The 23,435-nt window shown below is 32.1% G+C and overlaps 2 protein-coding genes and 1 long non-coding RNA gene across 11 annotated transcripts; 1 reads left to right on the forward strand and 2 right to left on the reverse strand.

Moving 5' to 3' along the window:
• Positions 1-645: 645 nt before the first annotated feature.
• Positions 646-18,599, forward strand: LOC138185124 (homeobox protein PKNOX2). Of its 6 annotated transcripts, none has more exons than XR_011174539.1 (9): positions 646-967; positions 8,296-8,404; positions 9,148-9,457; positions 10,351-10,551; positions 11,564-11,855; positions 12,483-12,614; positions 12,792-12,994; positions 13,222-16,864; positions 17,765-18,599. XR_011174539.1 is itself a non-coding variant. In XM_069123820.1 (9 exons), exons 4-9 carry the CDS (start codon positions 9,149-9,151, stop codon positions 13,543-13,545), a joined length of 1,461 nt encoding a protein of 486 aa, XP_068979921.1. In that variant the 5' UTR covers positions 646-967; positions 3,488-3,891; positions 8,296-8,404; position 9,148; the 3' UTR covers positions 13,546-18,599. The 6 variants fall into 6 exon arrangements, 5 of the variants coding, with proteins under 5 accessions (XP_068979921.1, XP_068979922.1, XP_068979923.1 ...); XM_069123820.1 differs by adding an exon at positions 3,488-3,891 and having other exon boundaries at positions 13,222-18,599; XM_069123821.1 differs by adding an exon at positions 8,022-8,055 and having other exon boundaries at positions 13,222-18,599.
• LOC138185131 (uncharacterized) lies at positions 703-2,101 on the reverse strand. Its single transcript, XR_011174541.1, has 2 exons — positions 2,029-2,101; positions 703-1,348 (listed from the first exon to the last, which is right to left on the reverse strand). It is a non-coding gene; the product is annotated as an uncharacterized LOC138185131 (long non-coding RNA).
• A 642-nt stretch (positions 18,600-19,241) lies between the features above and the next one.
• On the reverse strand, positions 19,242-23,269 carry Nct (Nicastrin). Of its 4 annotated transcripts, none has more exons than XM_069123812.1 (8): positions 22,973-23,269; positions 22,601-22,699; positions 22,133-22,467; positions 21,652-22,045; positions 21,173-21,569; positions 20,650-21,092; positions 20,387-20,579; positions 19,242-20,299 (listed from the first exon to the last, which is right to left on the reverse strand). In XM_069123812.1, exons 1-8 carry the CDS (start codon positions 23,025-23,027, stop codon positions 20,284-20,286), a joined length of 1,932 nt encoding a protein of 643 aa, XP_068979913.1. In that variant the 5' UTR covers positions 23,028-23,269; the 3' UTR covers positions 19,242-20,283. The 4 variants fall into 4 exon arrangements, with proteins under 4 accessions (XP_068979913.1, XP_068979912.1, XP_068979915.1 ...); XM_069123811.1 differs by having other exon boundaries at positions 19,242-20,302; positions 22,973-23,266; XM_069123814.1 differs by having other exon boundaries at positions 19,242-20,315; positions 22,973-23,265.
• Positions 23,270-23,435: the final 166 nt, after the last annotated feature.

The following is a 23,435-nucleotide window of genomic DNA, read 5'->3' on the forward strand; positions in this document are numbered from 1 at the left end:
TCCACGCAAAGACGATTGAATTAAAAGTTTGACATAATTACAACTATGTAAATTTACATATTGTAACGTGAATTTATATATTACAATATGAAAACTACAGGAAATAAATATGGTAAATCCACTTTCGACATAATCGAGAAGAAGAAAATAATCAGTTTAATCTAAGGGTATAACCGGTTTAAAAATAGATAATATATCTACAGAAACGTATATTTAATCTCAAAATTAAATAGTCAGGCAGAATTATAAATATGGGTGTGGATGACAGTCTATGGAATTTTTAAATTACTCAATCATAAAACATAAAGCTACAACTTATTGTATTGTTTCTCTGTAGTCTTCATATATAAATATGTATATTTATGCCATAATTATATTATAATATTTGAATCTGTTACATCCAAAAAAACAAGCCTTTTAAAAATAGCTTATAAGTTGACGATTTTTTGTAATAACCAAAGCTACAATCAATGAAACAAGCAATATTTCGTTTGAAATATATACATTTTTTTTCATGAAATTTAAAAATCGCGCTCCAATTTGAGCGACACTTGAATGAACCGATAATCGCGTTCGTGTTGCCATCTGATGTGTATCCGTGGTATTAATGAAGAAGAGAAACCTTCGCGAAAAGTATTGAATCGATGACGTCACAAAAGACGTGTCAGTGGAAGGAGTAGACAGGGATTGTAGAGAAGCATGTTGAAAAATGTCCGATTACTTTAATTTATCGTACAGCGTGAATAGTGGTAAACAGAGGGGTTCGTGTTGTCGTGCGTGTGTACGTTAGACCGGTGTCGTTACATGATTATCATTGAGCCTCGAGGTATCACGTGGACTAAGACGAAGTCAGTTTCGAACTAGTCAGACACGCCGTCGTCCCGAAATATCATCGAAAAATAAAACTGGTGTGGACGGTGTGGTTTTGTTCTCATGGGACTTTTCGGATGCTGGTTTTTTCGATACGGTAAGTAACCATAGGATAAATGGTCTTTCGATTAGTGTCATCCAAACAGCTGTTTCGATACATCGTTCGATTCAGCGTAAATTCCCGCTGGGCCGTGCACCTGTGAATTTGTGAGGTTAGGTCTCGTTTATTCATTCCTGGTGCGCCGATACACGCGAAAAACTTGTTTTGTGCGCAATGCCCCCAGTGAACGCCCATTCCTCGCGGTCTGCCTTGACAGAATTGCGGATTGATACGATCGATATTGTTAAGGCTCTTCCAAACACCAACTTTTTCCAATGACATTGTGCCTACCATGCGACCGATCCTCCATATCAACTGCCTCTCAATTGATGTTCATTATCTAGCCCGTTACAAACATTTCTTCTTTCTTTCTGTTTCCTATTATTTTAAATTAACAATATAATATTTAGTACATATATTTACACGATGAAATTGTATTGCATTATCTAAACAGGAATCTCAATAACTTGTAATCAATTAATTTCATAGAAAACTAATTTCAATAGTTACAGAGTAACAATGACTCTTATGATAACTTACAATATTGAATATTTTTCTGTTTATGTAATACATTACGCTCTCATACCTTAAAAAAATTTAGTCAATTATCGTTAGATCGTTTATTAGTATTGTCAATGTCACCAAGTGCAAAATAACTGGTGGGAAGTTTAATTGAAGGATATTTTGTTACGAGTATTATAACAAATTTATCTTACGATATTGTTTAATTGATATATTTTAATAATAATTACAGCGATTTTTTTAAATATATTTTTAATTCAGTAACTTATTGGTTCGTTTTATATAAATATATATAATACCTCACATATAATACATGTTATTATACATCGTATAGATATTTATAAAAATCGGATCAACTATTAATTACTGAATTAAATTAAAAATCTACTTGAGAAAATCAATGTAATTATTATTCAAATATATCAATTAAAGATATCGCATGATGTTCTCATGATGAAACTATGGCATAGAAAATTAAAATAGTCAAATAAACTGAGAAGTGGATTCCGATTAATAGGAATAGTCACTGTATTCACCTTGGTATCGGTAATCACGATCTCTTGCATAGTCGAGCTACATATTTATGTTTCCATCTAGAACAGAATAATGCAACCTAAACGAATTACGTCAAAAGATAAACGGGGAGCTTCAGAACGCAAACGTGTATTCTCGATGAAACGAGAAAATCGCTGTTTACATCGTATCAAGAGAACCGGTTGAAATCGTTCAGAGAATTTGTTGTGAAAAAAAAAGAGTGACAAAGATGCTGCAATGAGGTATCATTATAGTGTGTGCTATATATATTCGATGAATCAAATTATTGTACAGTCGATTGATACGATGAATTTTTTTATTTAAACCTGTACTTACAAAGCGAAATAAATTGATAAAATTTTTATAAAAGAATTAACTTGGAGGAAACGATCTACAATTTGATAAATTATATAATAACGTATTCCCATAAAAAAGTGTCTAGTGATTTTTTTTTGTAACTAAAAAAAAATTTAATTATGATTTAATGTGAAAGAAATAAAAATTGCCCAACGGAATAATTTCTTCTCCGTAGCAATCGAGAAAATTATGGGAATAAAGTCAAACGTTTATTATTATCTTACAGGAATTATTATGAAATCTGAAAATAATATCGACGAATTCAAATTTTTTCCACGAACACGCGTAAGCCCTGTTTATCTCGAATTTTGACCTCGAAATGTGTAGTTGTGAATAAAAAGAAGGAAATACCTGAAAGCTATTATACAGGCAATTTCCTTACGTAAACTAACATTTGCAACAAGTTAAAGCAGGTACCAAAGAATTTATTAAATATCAGAAGTAGTTATGAAATATCATTATCCATCTATGTATATCATTTCCAGCTTGTTCATTTTTTTTTTAAATCAAATTATACAGATTTCCGATATCTCATATGAATTTTAGTTACTAATTTTACTACACTAATTTTACTTTTTAAAAAACCAATTGTATTTCTTTCAAATAAAAGAAACATCTCCATCATTCAAAAAAATTAATTTCTTTTATATTTTCTGTACTGCGTATCTTCTCTCGGCTCGAAATTTTGGTATTATTTGCATTAATTTCTTTATTCTTACGAGTTGTATTGTATTCAATAAAATAAATCGTTTTTCAGTTAGTAAATTAACGAGATTTAGTAAGAAAATTATTACAGGCTGCTCGTACAACCTTTAATTTTCTCTATCTAAATTCGAATATTAATTCAATTTTTACACTACAAAATCAATACAATTTTTTAACAACGAAGTCTAACGTTATAATAATATGATAACTTCGTGATAACAAGATAAAGTAACTAGAATTAGGAGTAATTATGCAATTTAGTGACTTTTTCCAGGCTAGACTATTTATATCCAATCTCTTTTGCTCGAAAAGTTCGACTCTAAAGAGGTTAGATTGCGCATAAATATTCTAAGAGTAGTAAGGAATTTTAGTTGAGTAACATTTTTATATAAATTACAGGATGAATTATAGAATACACGGGACGAAAGAAGTAACGGAAGGAACTCGAATTTCCCGCAGAAATTTTATCGAGCACCCTATAGGTAGAGCGCTGCGCAGCAGTGAAGCATCGGCGCCGTCGGCAGCGGTGGCCTCTTGTAGTTTTTGCTACGCCCTCTTCGCATGAAAATGATTCTTCCCCGGCGTGCTGTAGTAGGGATCGTCGACCATTGGTTATCGAACGTTTGACTGACAGTTCGACTATCTCGTGTTAGGCTCGCGATGAAAGGGAGAAAGAAAAACGACTTCTGGCTTCGTATTAACGCCCACCGCTGATTCCAAAGCCGTTCTTTAACTCACGTCTCTTTCTACCGCGGTGTTGTTGCCCGTCACGACGCCGGTTTTAATACGCCGATGACTGACAGGTAGTAAACAAGTCCGCTTGCCCACGGGATACCATCTTTGTCATAATTAACCCTTTCGGTGCCAGACCGGTATGTGTGCGCGTTTAAACGTGTTTCTTCTAACGAGAATTTACTCCCGCTTTCTGATGTCTCCATGTTATAATGTAATATATTGTAGAAAAATAAGAATATATTATAATAATATAGTAAAAACGCAATGTCGAAAAAGAAATTATATATTAATGTATTTGTGAATAAGTTTTAGACAAAATATAATATTCAGTGTTGAATTTAATAACAAACACGATTTTGTCTGAGGAATTCAACTTAAAATATCTTTTTACGGGAGGTCTTTAATATATTGTTATTTTTTGAATGATAATGTTTCGGAATTTTAATGTACGGTTTAACGATGTTGATAGATGTATGATAATAAAGTAGCAAATTGAGATGTTGAAAGTGGGAAACCATAGAATAAATTCGTACAAATATTTGACCGCAGATATGTACTTAGCGGAATTTAAGTACTCTCTTACGTTCGAAAATGATCACTGTGTCCTAACCGACTGCTATAGCTGTGGCACTTAAAGGGTTAAAGATTCGTTTCTCCTCTTATTTACGCTCGTAAAGACACGTTTCATTGCTTCTCTGTCATTACTTTGTCTTATAAGAATGAGATGTTGCTTTAAAATACTTCAACGTGTTTTCTACTAAATTTCTTTTATGTTATTTTGTAATCTTAACTAATTGCGTTCAGTTATTTAAATCATAGTTTGGTACATTTATAAAGCGTGTTTTTTTTTTATTTACAAAAATATTAAACAAAGAAAGAATGTAATAAATTTAAAAAATGGTTGCTGATTTTATTGTGCAGTTTTAATAAGAACAATTTAATCAATTCTTTCAACAAATTAACACCTCAGTTTCACGGCTCTTCTCCAGGTTAAGTTATTGCCTTTTACACTTTGATTACTTCTAATTGCACGTTCCTTGAAATTCCAGTGTCGCAGTAATTATTAGGTCGTTACAAAAAATCAACACGTTGGACAAGTTGTGTAGCAAATCGCGTGATCAAAGTGCATGTACGCCATTACATAGTTTCCGCCAATCCATTTCATTTGAATTAATAGCCGTCTCATTTTCGGCACTGTTTATAACACGTGGCTGCCACTATGTTTTAAATTCTTAATCCATTTTTTTGTTTTTTTGTTCGGCACTTTGACCAAACCAAATTTTTACACTTTTTTTTTTGTTTTCTATTTTTCTATTTATTTTTCAGTTATTCATTTGCTTCTTTGTACATGTATCATGTATATTTTATTACACAACATGATGTATATTTTATTATAACGTAATTCATATTAATACTTGCTAGCTAGATGTTATCTTAGTTTTAAGTAGAAAACTACATTTTTATGTTTTATTGTTTTTCGTTCTAAGTAGTATTTCAGTAATTTACAATAATAGATACGACACTGCTTTGAATATGAAATTGTTCAATTTTTGAAACTTTTACAAGAAAGAGTTGTTACGCTTAAAACAGCTGATATTCAAAATATTATTTTTAACAAATAATATTTCTCTCATATATATAAAATAGGAAAAATTGGAAATATTAAAATCGATTAAGTTAATTCATAAACGGAATAAAAACAAATATAATCGAATATCAATAATTAACCTAAGTGGAAATAACTATAAAATATTTTGGGTCGCGTGATATCGTAAAATAATTCCATAAATATCAACATGACTGCTTGAATACTAAAAATCGAGAGTATCTGGATTACGAGATTTCGATGGACATTACAGATTATTGTTTGAAGTATACTTTTCATTTCTTGTCTCTCTCTGCTCATCAGAGCATTACGCTTTGTCTGTCTCGCTTCTCTGTAGCAGCTGCTGTCGAATAATATCGAGTACCAAAGAATTTGAAAATAAGATGCGCAATGCACCGTTTAGAATAAAATAAAATAAAGAAGATAGACGTCACCCCTTCTCATGTTCGCAATGTAACTGCGAAATATGATAAAAGTAAACAATGATAATGGTGGGTTCTTCAATCAAACAGTATCACGTTGAAAGAAAGAACGAATCAATAATAGAGGAACATTGAGAAAAGAATTAATAAAATGAAAGTTAAGTAATACAGTTTCGTTTGAAATTTTATTTACTTTGAATGAAAAATGCAGTTAAATTGTAGAAAATGTTGATGTCATTGTGGACGCACCATAAAACGGAATGGGAGAACTTCCTTACCGATAGTTTATTGCTGTAGTACCCGAGGTTGAAATTAAAATAATGGTTCCTAGAGAAGAATATAGATGAAGTTTGAAAAGATGAACACATAGGAGAACATCTTTTTCATTATTCTTGAAAATTATAAAGAAACAAAAATCGTCGATAAGACACTAGATTATTGAATTATACATTTCATTATATTTCAATATTTTTTTTTTTAGAGAAGTTACCTTCTAGTATAAAGAGCAAGACCAGGGCAACTATCTGTTACCTACCATAAAATGATTTTGGAAATGAATATCATGTCGTCACTTTTCTCAACAAAGGTGACGCTACTATATTCATGAAAAATGCATGGTTTGGTCCATTCTTCACGAAGAGACGTACAAATCTTTTTATTGTATAGAAAACAAACTTATACACATAAATTACCTCTATAAAAAAGAGAATATTATGAAACAGCGGACGTAGATTTCCACGGTGAGATAATTCGACGTTTGACCTAAACGAATGAAATAGCAAAAAGAACGTAAGAAATTCTAAAAGAAGGGAAAGAAAAAAGGGGAAGTTGAAACACGTTAAGGCCGTTTCGATGTGTGGCTGCAGTCGTAGAAATGAAGCACACTGACCGTTCACCGTCAGCGATAATATTTTTAAATGAAAGCGGCGAGAGAGGCGACTGGCACAATAAATATCGGGTTTAACGGAAAGACGCGAGTGTGTTGGAAGCACCACTTGCAAGTAATGGTTACCTCTGTCCACCTCCTTTTTTTACCGCTTCCCTAGTTCAGCTACCACCTCGCGGCATTCCCTTTAATGTATCTAACTCTTCTTCTCATATACCGATACTTTCTCTCGCTTACTCATTCTCTGCGACTATTCCGTCACGACGAAGTTTTGATAAAATGTCAGGAGAACGGCTATTCCCATTATTCGAAGAAGAATAAGATTCCATTGTGTATTCATCCTTTATACATATACTCTAATCTTTGTTACTTTTAGATTTAAAAGTTGTATTATACTTTGCAGATTTTTATAAAATGGATTATGTATTATATATCTAGGACTGAAGGATACATGGAAAATGCAACTTATACAAAATTATATTTTTTCATGAGAAAAGAAATTAATTTTCTTCTAGATAGAGATTTTACAAACAATCTTAAGGTCAGCTTCTTTTTTATTTTTCTCTGTTTTCACACGTTATTACAAAGCCATATTTCGAAAGTCACAAGTAGAAATAAAAATGATTGTAAAATAGATAATGACAATTTCGTTATTTGTTGAGCTGCACAAATATTAAATATTTTTAAGTGGTCATACGCAAAAATAAAAAGCACTATAGTTCAAAAGGTGAAAACAATGTAATTAGCATGAATCGTTGTCAAAAAAATTATTGGTTTAATGAAACTACTACTTAGCTAATGAAGGTATTTTTCACAGACAATTATAGCTATCAGTCTTAACCACAATTTTTCGGGTGTCGTCGTCTTGTCAGCCAGTCGTGTGTCGCAGTACTTTATTTATTCATACCGAGGGAACGTGTATGGGGATTGGGGAAAATTCAAAAGGAACGTTCGGAATGGGAAGCAGAACTGGTGCCAGCAACAGTGCTGATGGTGTTGAGACCGTCTAACGATGACATTTAAATGCAGTGCCGCGCATCGTTTGGTTCTTCGTGCCACGACGATTCTCTCCTTCCCCGACCCCTTCTTTTTCCTCTCGTCTCATCTCTACCCCTGGTTCATCTCTACTCGAAATACGCCGGGATATCTTGCTTAAAGTATACGATATTTTTTATCCTATTATTTTTTCAAGCGTTACCCATTCCATTCTCACTTATTTTACTCTCAATTTACAAATACACAATACTCGCATTAATCATTATATACGATTTATTTTACTTTCAGATCACAAGTACGCAATAGTTATATTAATCGACATGTAAATACCATTCGTTATATTTGTATTTTACTGTCAAGTCACAAATTCACAATACTTACATTAATCAATATGTAAGTTGCATTTATTACACTTATTTTACCTCCAAGTTACAAATATGCAATTATAATCAATACATTAGCCAGTGGTGACACTCATTGCATTGTCAAGTTACCGATTATTAACCCATGTGTATTAGAATTATCACGAATATTAATAGATTGGATATTTCTTTTGTTGTAGGATAAACGTGTAAATTATTAGAAGACAGAAGATAGATCGAGGAATATTTACATATCAGAGGCCCCGGAGGACCTGGGCAACGATGGAAGCTGCCAGACAGGAATGATAGGTAACAAAAATTCTAAAGAATAAAAATTTAATTGATGGCCAACAGAGGAACTACCAAAAGTAAGCAAGCATCAAAATAATAAATTTTATATTTGTCGACTTTGCAATTACTGGTGCAATACTTTGCAATAGCTGGAAACATGCAGCTGTCGTTTCTTATAAAATTGATGTCGACTCTTGTTGAGATATATGTTGTTAAGATATGAGTATCTATTAAAATTTATTTCATTCTAATCGTATCCACTGCTAGCAATAAGTATCATATTAGGATACCTGCTACTTGCATTCGATCGGAAAACTGTAAGAAATATTTTATTTTACTTATTATTTTATAATATATTAGAAGACACATCATATAACGTAATGAAATGATAAAATAATTATAAAATAAAACTAAAACTGGAAGAAAAAGATGTTTGAATATTTATGGCCAACAGTGTTAATGTAGTATTATAAATAAACTGCAGATGTTTGTACAAATTGCAATTTTTGTGCACGTAACTAAAAAGGAATGGAACCTATAAAAACTCATTTCATTCGCTAAAAATTGTAACCAAAAGTAGATTGAATATTTTATATGTTTTGATATTATGTTTCATTCTCACGATACACATACCTCTGTACCTACGTATCTTTCATAAATGCATAAACATCCGCTGTTTAGTTTTTATCGGCCATTTTTATTGATTAGGCCTTTAAAAATAAGAAAAGAAAACAAATAATAATTTAATGATATGAACGTAGAATGCAAGAGGGTAGCACCGCCGTGGCGCTAGCGATGGTGACTCCTGGCTACGATCAGGACCCTGCAAGTGGGGTTGCCGATTACACGACTCATCAAGATCAAGCTCAGTTCGAGGCAGACAAGAGGGCAGTCTATAAACATCCCCTCTTCCCATTGCTCGCGTTACTCTTCGAAAGATGCGAACAAGCTACACAGAGTTCGGACAACTCGACGTCCGAAAGCTTCAACATGGACATACAGGCCTTCGTCCAACACCAAGAAAGAGACCGAAAGCCTTTCCTAATCAATGACCCCGAAATTGACGGTTTGGTAAGTTTCTTTATAGTGCAGATATAACATTAGAAGTATAACATCTTCTGGAATCCCTCAAGACTAATTTACACTCGTAATAGCTTGAGTTAAAGAATTTATAATTTTAGAATATTTGTATTCTTAATCTATATACACATCCTGCTGTTGACCATTAATGATATTTATTAAAATTAAATATTCAGTTAATTAATTTTGCAGTTGATGGTGGAACGTACGACAGGATTTAAGAAAAAATTAAGTTGATCCTAATATTAAACTAATGTAAATTAATGTAGCCATCTTCGCACTATAGTAAATGATATGTACATATTTGTATATATGGAAAATATTCAAGGTAGAATACTCGTTAGAATATTTAATAGATGAAGCAGGTTTATGCTTTATATATGTTTATGAAAATATAAATTTACACAAACCCATAACTCGTTAGAACATAGAAACTTCGCTGCAATTTATGTTTTAAAAAATATGACATTCTTATCTATTTCTATAAAAAGTACACAGTCCAAAAATGTTTGTAATTTCTTCACATACAAAACAAGACACGCATTGGACTGAATAATAAGTTCAACACGGTGTATACTATTTCGATAAATTAAGATAAAGAAGATTAAGATTAAGATTGCTTCTTAACTAGACAGATTTTTTATGAAACTAGTTCAAAATTCATGTTTCTTTCTTTCTCTTCCTTTTTCTTAAGAAAACGTGAATGAATTTATTACTCGACTATGTTTATTTCAAAAAAAAAAAAAAAAAAAGAAAGGGAAACAAAGAAAAAAGGAGAGGCAGGAAAAAACAAAGAAACAAATAATAAGTGACGCGGCGCAACTCGATAATGAAAAGAAAATCGTTTAATCGTGGACGTTGTTTTTGTGTCTCTGCCAACGCAGATGATCAAAGCGATACAGGTGCTGCGGATTCACCTACTCGAGTTGGAAAAAGTGCAGGAGCTGTGCAAGGACTTTTGCAACAGGTACATCACGTGCCTGAAGGGCAAGATGCAGAGCGAGAATCTGCTACGCAGCGATTACAGTCACCATGGACACGATATGGGTCCATCGAGTGGCAGCAACGGAAGCAGTCCTTTGCAGGTTAGATATTATTTTGAACGTTTAATAAGGCGGCCTGGCCTGTTTCCCCCTTTACCTAAGTAGTTATCCTTTTTTTTTAGTGATGCGCAAGAATCGCGACTATAATCTTGAAAAACGCTCCAACGCTGCTACGTGTGTCTCTGTCTCTTCTTTCTTCCTACTCTCTATGTCTTAACTCTTCGAACCTAAAAGAACAGAAATTTAAAACTAGAGAACTTCTGCGCCTTCTCTTTATTAACATCGCTACATATCTCGTATAGAAGTCAGTGTACTTTTAAAATAACTTCGCTGGGGAGTTTGTACGTCGAAATGCGAAGTAAGAGGAAAAATGCCTCTTTGTGGGATATCTCGAAATGTCGATCGATTGACTAACTCTCGTGAGTACTCTGACCTAAATGTAGCGGTTAGTGATAGCTAAATAAGCTATTGATCGAGGAACATTTTTCTAAGGGAGTTAAATAAAGTTTCGTTGGTAAATAAACAGTAATTGGAGGGAAATATTTACTCTATTATATATGAGATACGTGCCGGTTGATTTAGTATTGTTATTGTACATAATACATTCAATAGTTAGTAAATCGTAAACAAAAATTAGTAAATTGTTCAATGCATATGTAAGAGATCAAACGTGGATCAAATGCTTTCTAATTCTTTACTATCTCTCTTTAATCATATTTTATCTGGTAATTAACATCATAAATTAACAGTACCTTGTAAATTCTTCAAACTCTAACAGTTGATCTGAACGATCTCGCTGAATATTCAGTTTAGGATCCTTCTCATAACAGATTAAACAATATACTATTTAGATTAGTCAAAAGTCAAAACTATTCTAACAGTAAATTTAACACTCGGATCAACCAGTCGATTACTTAATTCAAAGCATACGTTATTTAAAGAAAAGAAAGAAAAAAAGAGAAAGGAAAAGATGAGCGATACTTGCGCGTCGCTCAAAATATTATAGAACCCCACCCCTGCTCTCTGACGGCTAGTTGCGACATATATTTCCCAGGTGCTGTCTTCTACAGGCAATGATGTTGAGTCGGGAGCTAACGGATTCAGAGTGAGCAGAGGCGACACCCTGTCGGAGAACGGTGGTGCGAGTCAGTTGGCTGCGCAAGAGGAAACCGGTAACGACAGGCCGCCGTCGGTGCGATCATCTTCCACTGCTCAGCGCTCGATCAGATCCTCCAGCCAGGACCATGACGATCCACTGTCACCTTCCACGGTACACGGGAGCACACCACTCTCACAAATTGGGGCTCATTCCTGTGCACCAGTCAACGATATCTATCTTGGTCAAGGTAAACGTATTTGTTTATATTAATTCATTTTATATAGCAAACGGGTAACAATGATTCTAGCTAAATGGCTTCTACTTTTCGTTTCATAATTTTTTTTCTCCTTTCTTCAGTGTTTAAAATTGAAGAGTTTGCAACAATGAGGAAATAGTTACAATACTTAAATTGTATTGATTGGAAGAGAAAGGAAAGGTATAGGTATTATATTCAAAATTCTATTAGGTCTGGCACACATGAAATAATATATCGTTCTTTGAAATATTGAAATGATTGCTCTATCATACATATTAAGGAGATCTATAATAAAATTTTGTTGGTTTACACAAATTACTAGAAAATGAAGCCGCTTCCTTATTGCAGCAACTCCTTCAATTATATTTGATTGTTGATTAATCAGGTGAAAACAAAATAAAGTGTAAAATTATATGCATTTGAGTCTTTTATTTGCAATTTTTGTTTACATTGAATTTCACAGAGCACATTGATGATTACAGTATAGAATATTCAACAATTAATTGTGTCTTAGATTGTAACTTGAATATTTTTGTGATTATCACGTCATAAAAATTGAGCTTTGATAAAGATTAAAATATTAATTTAAACGTAAGCATTGTCAACTTACGTTTATAGATGATATGGACTGTGTGAATATTGGCGACAGAATATATTTAGAAGAGGTTGGTTATTGGGGCCTCCTTGCCTTGCAAGAGCGTGAAAATGAATACGTCGATGTCGGGGATGCGAATGACGAAAAGTATTTTGGTTAGACGAACTTGGTTCTTTCTTACCAATGACTAATGTTTTTTTTCACTTGAATATTAATTACTAATTAAACATGTGAATATAAACTAACTAAATTAAAATAAATAAATATTATCAATTCTGCATGGAGCTGCAGTTAATCTGTCACAACAAATATATCGTGTTTATTATGCCCAGATATTACTGTGGCTGGCTCTCCTTCACCTGCACCAAGTGAAGACGAAGAAGAAGGATGTGGCACTGGTACTGCTACTTCCAATCACAGTAGTAGTGGTCATGGAGGTAACCATAGCAGCGTTAAGAAAGGAAGACAAAAGCGGGGCGTCTTACCTAAACAAGCTACAAGCATTATGCGAACTTGGCTCTTTGAACATTTAGTTGTGAGTATAATCTCCTATAATATAATATAAAATTCAATCCAGTGATCATTATTTTATACTTCAGTTTACGACTTTGTTATATAGGATCACGAAAGTACTTACCACGGAAAATTTTTACGAATATATTGCATAGTTGTAATTCTTGTAAATTCTATTGGCACTGTAACGAGACACGAGTATAGAATAAAGTAAATAAATTATAATTATTGTTATCAATTATTTTTTAGCATCCATACCCTACGGAGGATGAGAAGCGTCAAATAGCGGGTCAAACGAACTTAACGTTGCTACAAGTCAATAATTGGTTCATCAATGCTCGTCGAAGAATCCTTCAGCCAATGCTCGACGGTGCCGGAGCGGATTCGATACAGCGAGCCGGGAAACGTCACAAGGTATCGAAACACGTGGTGCAACATCAACAGGTGCAGCAGCAACAAGGCGGCGGCTGGCAATCTGAAGATTCTGGAAGTGACTCCGGCTCCAGCGACGGTGAGGGAGGTGCCGATAGATCGAAAGATGGTAACGATAGCGACGAAGATGATCTTCACTGACCTCTGTCGATCATTAAAACATCAACCTCTTTACGGTACCTTCAAATCCAGTTGCTCATTACAGTATTAAGGTATTCGAGAATAGATTTCGCTTTAACTGTCAAATACGTAATTATTCTCGCGAAAATCAAGGGTATTATTGGTCGAGGTTATCACGCTCTCTTATCGGATCCGACAGTTTCAATCTCTTTTACTATCCATGGAGTATCTTAGCGTTTTTAAACGTCGTTATTCGGTAACTACGGTCCGAGAAAGATTGAACAAGAAATCCTGTATAATTCGAAACATGTTCTTTCCCTTTCTTTTTATTTTTTCTTATACATTGTCTGTAAGAATAATTCGATCATGATAAGAAAGAGTTTTAGGATTGTTATATTTTTTAATCAGTTTCCTTGATTCGTTGATAAGCAAGTTACATTGAAGCAACTTTTTTTCTCCTGAATAATTCGTTATTTCTTACAGTTGTTTCTTCTTGATGATTCAATCTTAATGATTATTAATTTATGTGTAATAGTTCAAGGCGACAAACGAAGGTATAAAAAAGTCATTGTTTGTATCACTTACTGAACAATAGACAGTGTTTTCCAAGATGTTTACCAATCAAGTTGTTTAGTTGATTAGTTAGGGAGTAGTTCAAATCAACTGATTTGTAGAAGCAAATTATTTTTCGACAGAAGACTTAAAATATCTGTGAATAATATTCACACTGTGAAAGATCTTTATGGAGACGAGTATATTTGCGTGTAACATGTACATTTTTTCTATGATATAAACTACGAACAAAGAGTTTACTCGTTTAACAAAACGATTAGAAACAAGTTAAATCTAAGATGACAACAACACAAAAGTCAGCGTTACTGTTTATATATTTTTATATCGAAACTTTATTTCCTTCAAGATGCGTTTTTCCCAGGTTTCGCAGCGATATGACACGTCTTTCAATGTTTAACAACAAAACAAGAAAAAAAAATAAGATCAGTACATGCTTAAAGATCATAATTTCTGTAGAAAGTTAGCGATCTTTATATCACTTTATTTTCAAACTGTTCTGAAATACTATTAAACTTATAGATACATTTATCCTATGAACTCTGGGTGGAATAAAAAATTAAATACTAATGACATTTAAAGTAAAGGAAAAAAAGCAAAGATAAACGTTTGACTATTTATTGGTTCAACCAGCCTCACACAATTAACTCGATTCCTGAATAGTTTTGAGAGAATTTAGGGATATTTCTGTAAAGGGGAGACTTAGTACTTTCTATAGTGTTATCGAAAATCGTCCAAATGAGACTATGTATAATATAGATATCTTAAATAACGACACAAATGAACGATCGTTCTCAACCCTTCCTAATTAAAATAAGCTATGACGATATTGTGCTACTACATTTAACATAGGCGAGATATGTTTTTGTGATCGGTCGGCAACCATCGAAATGCTAAAAAGATAAATCTAAATCCCGGGAAAATCCATGCGTAAAAAATGAAGAACTGGATTACAATGAATTAAAAAAGAAGATGATTGTGATGATCGGTCAGTAAAATGGTAACAATCTCGGTCTTGTACTCTTCGTGCCATTAAAGAGCGTGGTAACTTCCGCGTTTAGTCTTTGTTCAGCTCTGCAGTGTCGTGACATAGCGAAGTGCTATCCCTCCAAGATAATAATAATAATAATAATAATTAATAATTAATAATAATAACAATAATATTATTATTAATAATAATACCATTACGACTAATAATGATAACAACAACAATGATAATATAATACTACTTTAAATATATGATGATTATATTTTTAAACTCTAAGTGTCGTCTTTAAAAGAAGAAAAAACAAAAAGAAAAAAAACACGTGTACCGCAGTTTGAACAAATGTGGTAATGCTGTACATATACAATATACAAGAACTATTAGAAATAAAGGAGAAGAACGTTTAATGTGATTTCTCTTCAAACAGAAAGCAAGAGAAAACAGGAAAAATTGAAGAAAAATATGATTAACAATACATTTTCTTGTAACTGAAAAAATACAACAGAGAAAAAAAGTCTAAGGCTCGACGACAAGCACATGCCATCTTAGGATTATAAGTGTTCATACATTCGCTGTCTGCATATGATCGGTTGCGTTTTACTGAAAGTGTCCTCCAGATTGCGCGTGCTGAATAGTTAGCGACATGTAAAATGTTTTACTTGAAAGAATCAGAGAAAATTGAACGGAAAACGAGTTTCAAGATTTTTATCACTTAATCGACGTTGTTTTAAGTTCGATGACGATTAATCATGTACATACATACGATGCTCTTCCTGCGTACTTGTCTTCGATTGTCCTTCAATTATTTCCAAGCGTTCCGTCCATCGCATTTTCAACACTGTTGAGATCTTCGACTGCCTTCGAAACGCTATTCTAAAAGAACAAGCATTTTTTAAACAATCATTCAAATGTAGAAGTGTAATCGCATCTAAAAACGCAACTTATTATTAGCAATAATTTTCATATTTCTTTTACGATTTTCTCTACTCTTTTAATGCCTGCAATGAAGACTATTTTTCTGTATTTAATCATCCCTTATCGATCTGTAAAATATGTTAAGGTGATATTGGGGAGCGTTATCGACTTCCACCAGATAATAGGAGAATGAGAATGAAATAATGATTCGTTTGAAATGAATTTCATAAAATTTCTTAATAAGCTATGTTGGTGTCAGTGATTCCTAATATACAGCACTCTCTTAATTTCTGTGCGAGGTAATAATAATATTATAATCTGTAAACAAGTATATGACTAAGAAACGAACGCTAGTCCACTGATTAAAACGCATAGAGGATAGCCCGCATAAGTAGTCGATTTTTGGTCATTTTTTGATCATTGATCGCTTCCTAAAAGGACAAGGTGAAACGATAAAGTTAAGTTATAGATGTGCAAAGATAAGAAAAGAACAAATAATAGTTATTAATGTAAACTATGCGGTCGATTCTCAATGTACTCAGAGGAGCGAAAAGTTAAAAATTATTGATTAGGTCTATTGATATTTACTTTGCTATTAATTGGTATTATACTTTTCTTCCGGTATATAATCGATGTACATAGCCGAAACAGGCACAAAGTGCTTCCATTAGTGGCTTACGAGCTTTTTCCGAGCATTGTTCGAGACAAACTGATTTCTATTCCAATAGTTGGCCAGTGTCTTATCCGGCTGCTCGAAACTGTTAAACATGTTCTAAGGGAAAGAAGCAAGTTAATCGAGGCTTAGTAAAACGATATCATCAGTTGAAGACAGCTTTTATTACAGTATAGCTCCATATACGGTGTAGTGATGTAAGTGAAACAAAAATAAATGGGGCGAACGATTGTGGACAATGGTTGCGAAGAAAAAAAAAAAAAGAAAATCAACGAAAAAACGCTGATTCGATTATATGACGAACTATATATTATTTAATAGCATTTTTCTACTTTGCTTTTATCTCTAACTAGATCAGCGATTAATAAAAATGGTCTACGATCGTTCGTACCAGTTAGTTCGTCTGTGTTTATAAGTACCAGCAATAAATGCGCACTCTCCCTAAGAAAATAGAACTAAGAATCGTCAGCTCGTATCGCGTCAAATCACCTGGTACGGGACTATACTGTACACTCTCGACTAAGTATAATTATAAAGTAATGGTAGATTAAGAGGTAGGTTGTAAGGCTGAACCACGTATACGTATGTGCTGCGGCACCAGACGACTGTGATAACTCGGTGGGCGGTGCCCAGCCTCCTACTTCATACTTGTATACTGAAAATTATGGAATACTTCAAAGACACACACATACAAACACACCATACATATACACAAGATACAAAAATCAGAGACTAAATACACAAGTAGAAACATTTACCAGAAAGGATTGAATGTATATGTTAGAGCTTGCATTGAGAGAACTTAGTGCTTGGTCCGTAGGCTTCCTTGGATTGTTCTTTTTGCCCTTTATAAGTTTTTGCTTGTGATCAGTGGTTCCTATTGAGAGTGCTTGTTTTAAAAGTAACTTGGACGTATTTAAAAACCAACGAGTTGTTTGAATTGAATATTTCATATATTTTGTAAATAGAATAATTGATAGTAGATATACATTTATTATAATTATACTATACAAACATACACGTACTATAATTGTTTACATTAAAATATAAATAGGGATATAGAAATTCAAAACGTATGAACATTTTCATCCTTCCAGGTGCATGAGGACGGACTTCCAAGTAAATCTCTAATGTTGCATTAGTGATTGAAGTGCAAGCTCTAAAATATTTGAGAAGATAGGAATGGACCGAAAAGTGTGATGATAATAAGAGTTTTTTTGGTACAAGATTAAGTTTCATGTTTTGACTGCCTGAGTTCGTTGAATTATTTGTTTATCTTCCATGGACTTTTGTAATTAACATACTAAAGATAATGTATATTTCACATGTTACATTTCTCATCTTGTTTTACAATATTTTGTACTGTTATTCCGTTAATATCTGATATCGTCAGGGAACACCCTAGGATAAAGTACTTCTTTTAAACTTTTTATGTTGTATACGTGCATTGATTTATATTGTTCTACTATAAATGTGATACGAAAAAAATAGGACAACTCAAATTTTAGGCTACCCGCTTTCCTAACATTACCCTTGTTGTAATTTCGTATTCTCTATTTTTTTTTAATTTCGTTATATTTTGTTACTCCTTAAATAATAATGAACTATACAAATATTTGTAAGAAATATGTTTTAGTTCATGTATTTTATAAATATTCACGAAATCCCTAGAAGAAATATTCTGTACCTTTTTAAAGATATTTAAATGTACATTAACAAATGTTTGTACAATACTGCATGTATATGATAATATTAAACTACAGGACTTTCGTAGGTCCATTCCTAACTTGAAATTTTAAGTCATAAATTAAACGTATTACGTACATACTAAAAAGAAAGCATAAGTAAACAACATGAATACTTCTCTCTCGTGTACATCAAGGTCCTGTTAAATAAGTTGTTTATTAATAATAAACGCCATCACGCTTGCAATACGTGTTTCTGATTTTTATCGTAACCTTAAGATATTGATAATCAGTTTTCCAATAAATAATTATATATCAAATGATATGAAAAATTAACTGACCGATGTAAAAATAAACGTTTCTATAAAAAAGAATGTGTCTTAATAATATAATATTAGAAAAATTTAAGCAAAATTTAAATTTGTAGATTTATCACACAAAGTATTTTATTATTGATAATAAGACCATGTAACTTATACATTAAACAAAATACCAATCAAATATACATATATTGCTCATCATGCTCGTATATTTTAAAAATAGTATGGAATTGCAAATAATCACAGTTAATTGTTTACAGTTTAGATTATAATAAAGAATCAAAGAATTTAGTAAACATCTCTCTTATAACGTACTTACATTGTTTTTATAAAATACGTACAAATTGGTGTATATATTTACAAATAGCTTTGAGTAGAATTTTCTTATAACAATTCGTTCTAATCTCTGACAAAAGAATCCCCCAATCTTCAATTATGCTTTACATAATTTTGTTGCGTCACTTCCTACATCGAATAATCTAGATCTTATAAATTAGGGAAAACTATTAATTAAAAAATAAATATTGCAAATATGCAAAAGACACGTTAAAAACATGAGATAGTGAATATACAACCTTAAATTGCCTTTTAATCAGAAAAAATATTTATTGCAATTGAAAATTTCTCTATTAAATAAATTCTTAAAGTTCTTATCGTAACAATTGGTAAAGAAACTTGATTACATTATGTATATTACATTATTATCGCATTTCGATATTTCGTACAATTGTCTAGTTTTAGGTATCGTGAGCAATAATTGTGTTAAACAAATTAAATATCCTGCACTAACATCGATTCATTGCCGATATAGGATAACTATAATAAATAAACAGAGAAATATAAAATTAATTACAAAAATTATTACCTATAAAATCTCGATAAATGTACTGCAAATAATCAACGATTCACTACAATATGAATCAAATACATGCATGACATTTACAATACTAAATGTTCATGAAAAATGGGCATGAAATTAAATAATAATCGTTCAAAGTATTATATTGATCATACTAGCTGTAAATGTTATATGTAATTATGCGTATAAATAAAATTCGTGTGTGTGTCTGTGTATATATATATATATATGTATATATATATATGTATATATATATATACACGTTTAATCATTGCGTACAAAAAAATCCTAATGAGACCAAAAATTCAATAAACTTTCTAGTGCTAGTGTACCCTGATTATCTCGAGATACAGGCGTAATACTCCCTTATTAATTTTGTTACGGAATTTAAAAAAAATTGCATCGTTTCATTTCATACACATAACGCACATTTATAAAAATGTTTATGGTCGAATGTGTTGTATATGTATAATCATCGGTAATATCAGAGAAAGAGACGTGACAAATTAAGCGGATGCACATCCGTTCTCATTATACTAACAACAGGTGCAAAAGTTTGATTAAATAGCCGTCGAAACATCACGATGATATCGGAATTAAACATCGGTGGCATCATAATATATTTCAACATTGAGGTATAAAAATTGTCCGAGAGCGTACCACACATACATTCAAAGGCTAGTTACTGGAACATCCTCGTCTTCTTGATAGTAATCCAACCTGGCCATTGATATGTGGTCCGCAGCGTATCCCTAGCAGTTTATTGCTCTTCTAAAACAAATTTCTTTAATATTTAACATAGTAAACAACTAAATCAGTATTTTGGATTTTCATATTTCAATATCATTAAATTACCTTGAATTAAACAATATATCCGCTCGGGAATTAATGAACCATACGAGTACAAATGATATACCAGCTACTGAACTTCCTAAAATCATAGTGAGTTGTTCGGTAGCTGCTGAAGGTTTCAGGAACATTCTTACACTTAATGTTTGCCATATAGATTCTGTCCAGGTTGAATACATTCCAGATTTCATGTCATACCCTATTCAGAGCATAAAAACTTTGTAATACTTTGTTTTGAAATATCTGCTTTCACTAGTCAACAAACTTACCATCAATAATAAATGCTGGACTCATAGCTATGCTATAATTTACACTGGAATTTATACATAAACCTGAATTATTATCACCAGCCATCCAAATAAGGTGGTTTTCATAACATGTTGTTTCTGTCATATTTGCAACTTCCTCTCTAGTCAGATATGCAAGAAGTTGACCAGTTAGTGTTGTGGCAATATTTGGTACCCTATGTACACCAACGTATAGCGATAAAACTTGATTAATTAATTTAGCGTTTGGAGACGAAGCAGCATGAAACAAAGGGCATTTAGCACTTTCTAAATAACATTTCAACATTTCCAAAATGTGGTGTTCAATAGATTGGTAAGAATCATTATCGTCGAGAGACCCGGTACCGAATACGTCTTTGTAAAGGATTTCAGCGACATAAACTGCTATCTTTGCTAGAGCAGTTGCGAGCCCATTTATATCGCTCCTAAAAAGCAACATACTTTATATAATCAAACCTTAAAATAGAATCTTTATGTAAAAAAATATAACATTAAAATGTAGTACCTATTGAAGCTAAGACTTTCTGCGTCATCCAAAATCCCATTGTAATATTTGTTTTTAAATTGTCGACCGTGGTCACTTATAACAACAGCAGTCAAATCTGGCTTTTCTTTTAAAAAACTCTGTATAGACGTAGGCGGAACGCTGCCTTCCAAAACCGTAGCATTTAACGCTACTTGTATCTTTTTTATCATTTCGTCATTTTGCGCATTATTAGAATGAAGAAATAATTTTCCTTTAGTCAGTTGACCAAATTCGATCACAGTTTTAATGTCATCAAACTTTAAATTTACTCCACCTAATGCATTGAAATTACCTTCTTTCAAATCATAAATGAATCTACTAGATCCTATATAGTCAAAAGCTTCTCCATTTAATAAAGAGAAAACCACATTAGTGTCTGAAAAAAAGGACATAAAGAGCAATTAAAAATATTTTTATATGTATAGCTTATATTATACATAGTACACTGTTATACTTACTTTTCACTACAGCATCCTTAGCTAATATATTTAAATAATAAGCTGTAGCAAGTAATGTTACTAATCCTGTGACCACATTGCCTGCTCCAGGTGATATTCCATCAAATAAAGAAGATGCATCTAATCTAGCTGTTACCAATATTATGGAGTTTTTATCTCTATTTATGGGAGCTAAAGGCCAATATATATTCCTATCTCCTAAAGGATCACAAAATTGTGTAGGATTGAAGTTCAATTTAAAATCACTACGTTTAATGCAAGATTCAGAGTTAATTGCAGCAAACATGAATGACTTCATTTCTAGTGCACACAGCGGTCTGTACTGTTGATTTTCCATATCAGGTGCATTATGTTTTAAAAAACAAGATTTTACAGCTTCTATCAGTGTTTGATTCTGAAATTGAAGATTGATATAATTAATTAAACAATAAAATATATGAATTTTAAAAATAAATTAATTATATAAGATTTTAAAGACAACCTCTGTATAAAACATGGGAAAAGGCCAATCTTCCATGAGCAATGAGGATCCATAAGGATTCCACTCCAAATCCTGGCACTTTTTATACCCTGCATATCGATTGGGACAAGTATCTTCAGGAGAATAATATTCAGGATGTGGTTGACTGGTATTTTTAGTTAATAAAACTCCATTTATATTATGTGTATTTCTTAAACGAAGTAATATGTCTCTGGTAAACATAGAAAATGTAAGAATTACAGTATAATCTCCAACATTAGCATTGTGTTCAAGCCATCTGATATCATTTTCATCTTCTACTAAGTGAATAACACCAACACTTCCTGACCTACTTGCTATAACAAAGAATACAATATCTTATGTAATTTACCTCTGTTATCAATAATTAATTTAGTTCAAATAAGGTTAAAATTATTTAAAAGAAAGTTACACAATGAAATAATGCAATTTAATATATGATAACCTTACAAGAACATCCAAATTGATGTGTTCCATTGTGTCTACGGAAACAGGCAGCAACTCCTTCAAAATTCATATAAATCATATCTTTTATTCGTTCTGCAGCCACTAAAACAGACAGTTACATATCTATTAATTCTTATCGCAGAATTTTGCTGTCTTTTTTTTTTATTTATGTAATGAACAAAGAAATAGCTGTTTTTAATTGATAAAAATTTCCCAATTAATACATAACATTTTCCCTATGTTTAACTTTATTTCAAAATAGGAGGTTTATAATTTTGCACTTTATTAAATTACTCATTGAAAAAAGATCTTATATTTAATCTTTTATTCAATTATATTGTAGAAATAAAATTTTACGTATCTTTTTTATCTTACCTAAATTTACGATAAGAAATATTAGAAAGTATCCACAACCTAAACATTTTGCCATTTTTATTTTCGTGGTGGCACCTGTCAAGAGATTGTTTTATTTTCCTTCCACTATTGATATGAACCCTTTTCACACAGGTTAGACACGATGACACAAATGCATCGCGTGAATCAGAAAATAATTGAGCGTTTCATATTTCGCTTGGTTTTACCTACTAGCGCCATCATACTGCAATCTAACTACTAGAAATTGCATCTGCCTTATGATTTTCTGGATCACTACGGTAAATTAGCATCGATAGAACTTACACACATTCTTCATTTATTCCAAATAATTAAATTTAATTTCAGTAAGAAATATTTAAAATATATGTAATTACTATCAATATATCACTTTACATTATTTAAAAATAATGTAAAAGAAAAATATATATAATTCGACAATTTATTAAATATCTCATTTCAATAT

This window comes from Bombus flavifrons, chromosome 11, assembly GCF_040668555.2.
Source record: "Bombus flavifrons isolate JBK064 chromosome 11, iyBomFlav1_principal, whole genome shotgun sequence".
NCBI lineage: Eukaryota > Metazoa > Arthropoda > Insecta > Hymenoptera > Apidae > Bombus > Bombus flavifrons.

Bases quoted from the DNA above. Each gene is read 5' to 3' on its own strand.
- Nct (XM_069123811.1), bottom strand. From the start codon at position 23,027: ATGGCAAAATGTTTAGGTTGTGGATACTTTCTAATATTTCTTATCGTA. The intron at 22,700-22,972 runs GTAAGATAAAAA...TGTCTGTTTTAG, and splicing joins ATTTCTTATCGTAAATTTAG to TGGCTGCAGAACGAATAAAA. The intron at 22,468-22,600 runs GTAAGGTTATCA...TCTTTGTTATAG, and splicing joins ACATCAATTTGGATGTTCTT to CAAGTAGGTCAGGAAGTGTT.
- LOC138185124 (XM_069123820.1), top strand. From the start codon at position 9,149: ATGCAAGAGGGTAGCACCGCCGTGGCGCTAGCGATGGTGACTCCTGGC. The intron at 9,458-10,350 runs GTAAGTTTCTTT...CTGCCAACGCAG, and splicing joins ACCCCGAAATTGACGGTTTG to ATGATCAAAGCGATACAGGT. The intron at 10,552-11,563 runs GTTAGATATTAT...TATATTTCCCAG, and splicing joins ACGGAAGCAGTCCTTTGCAG to GTGCTGTCTTCTACAGGCAA.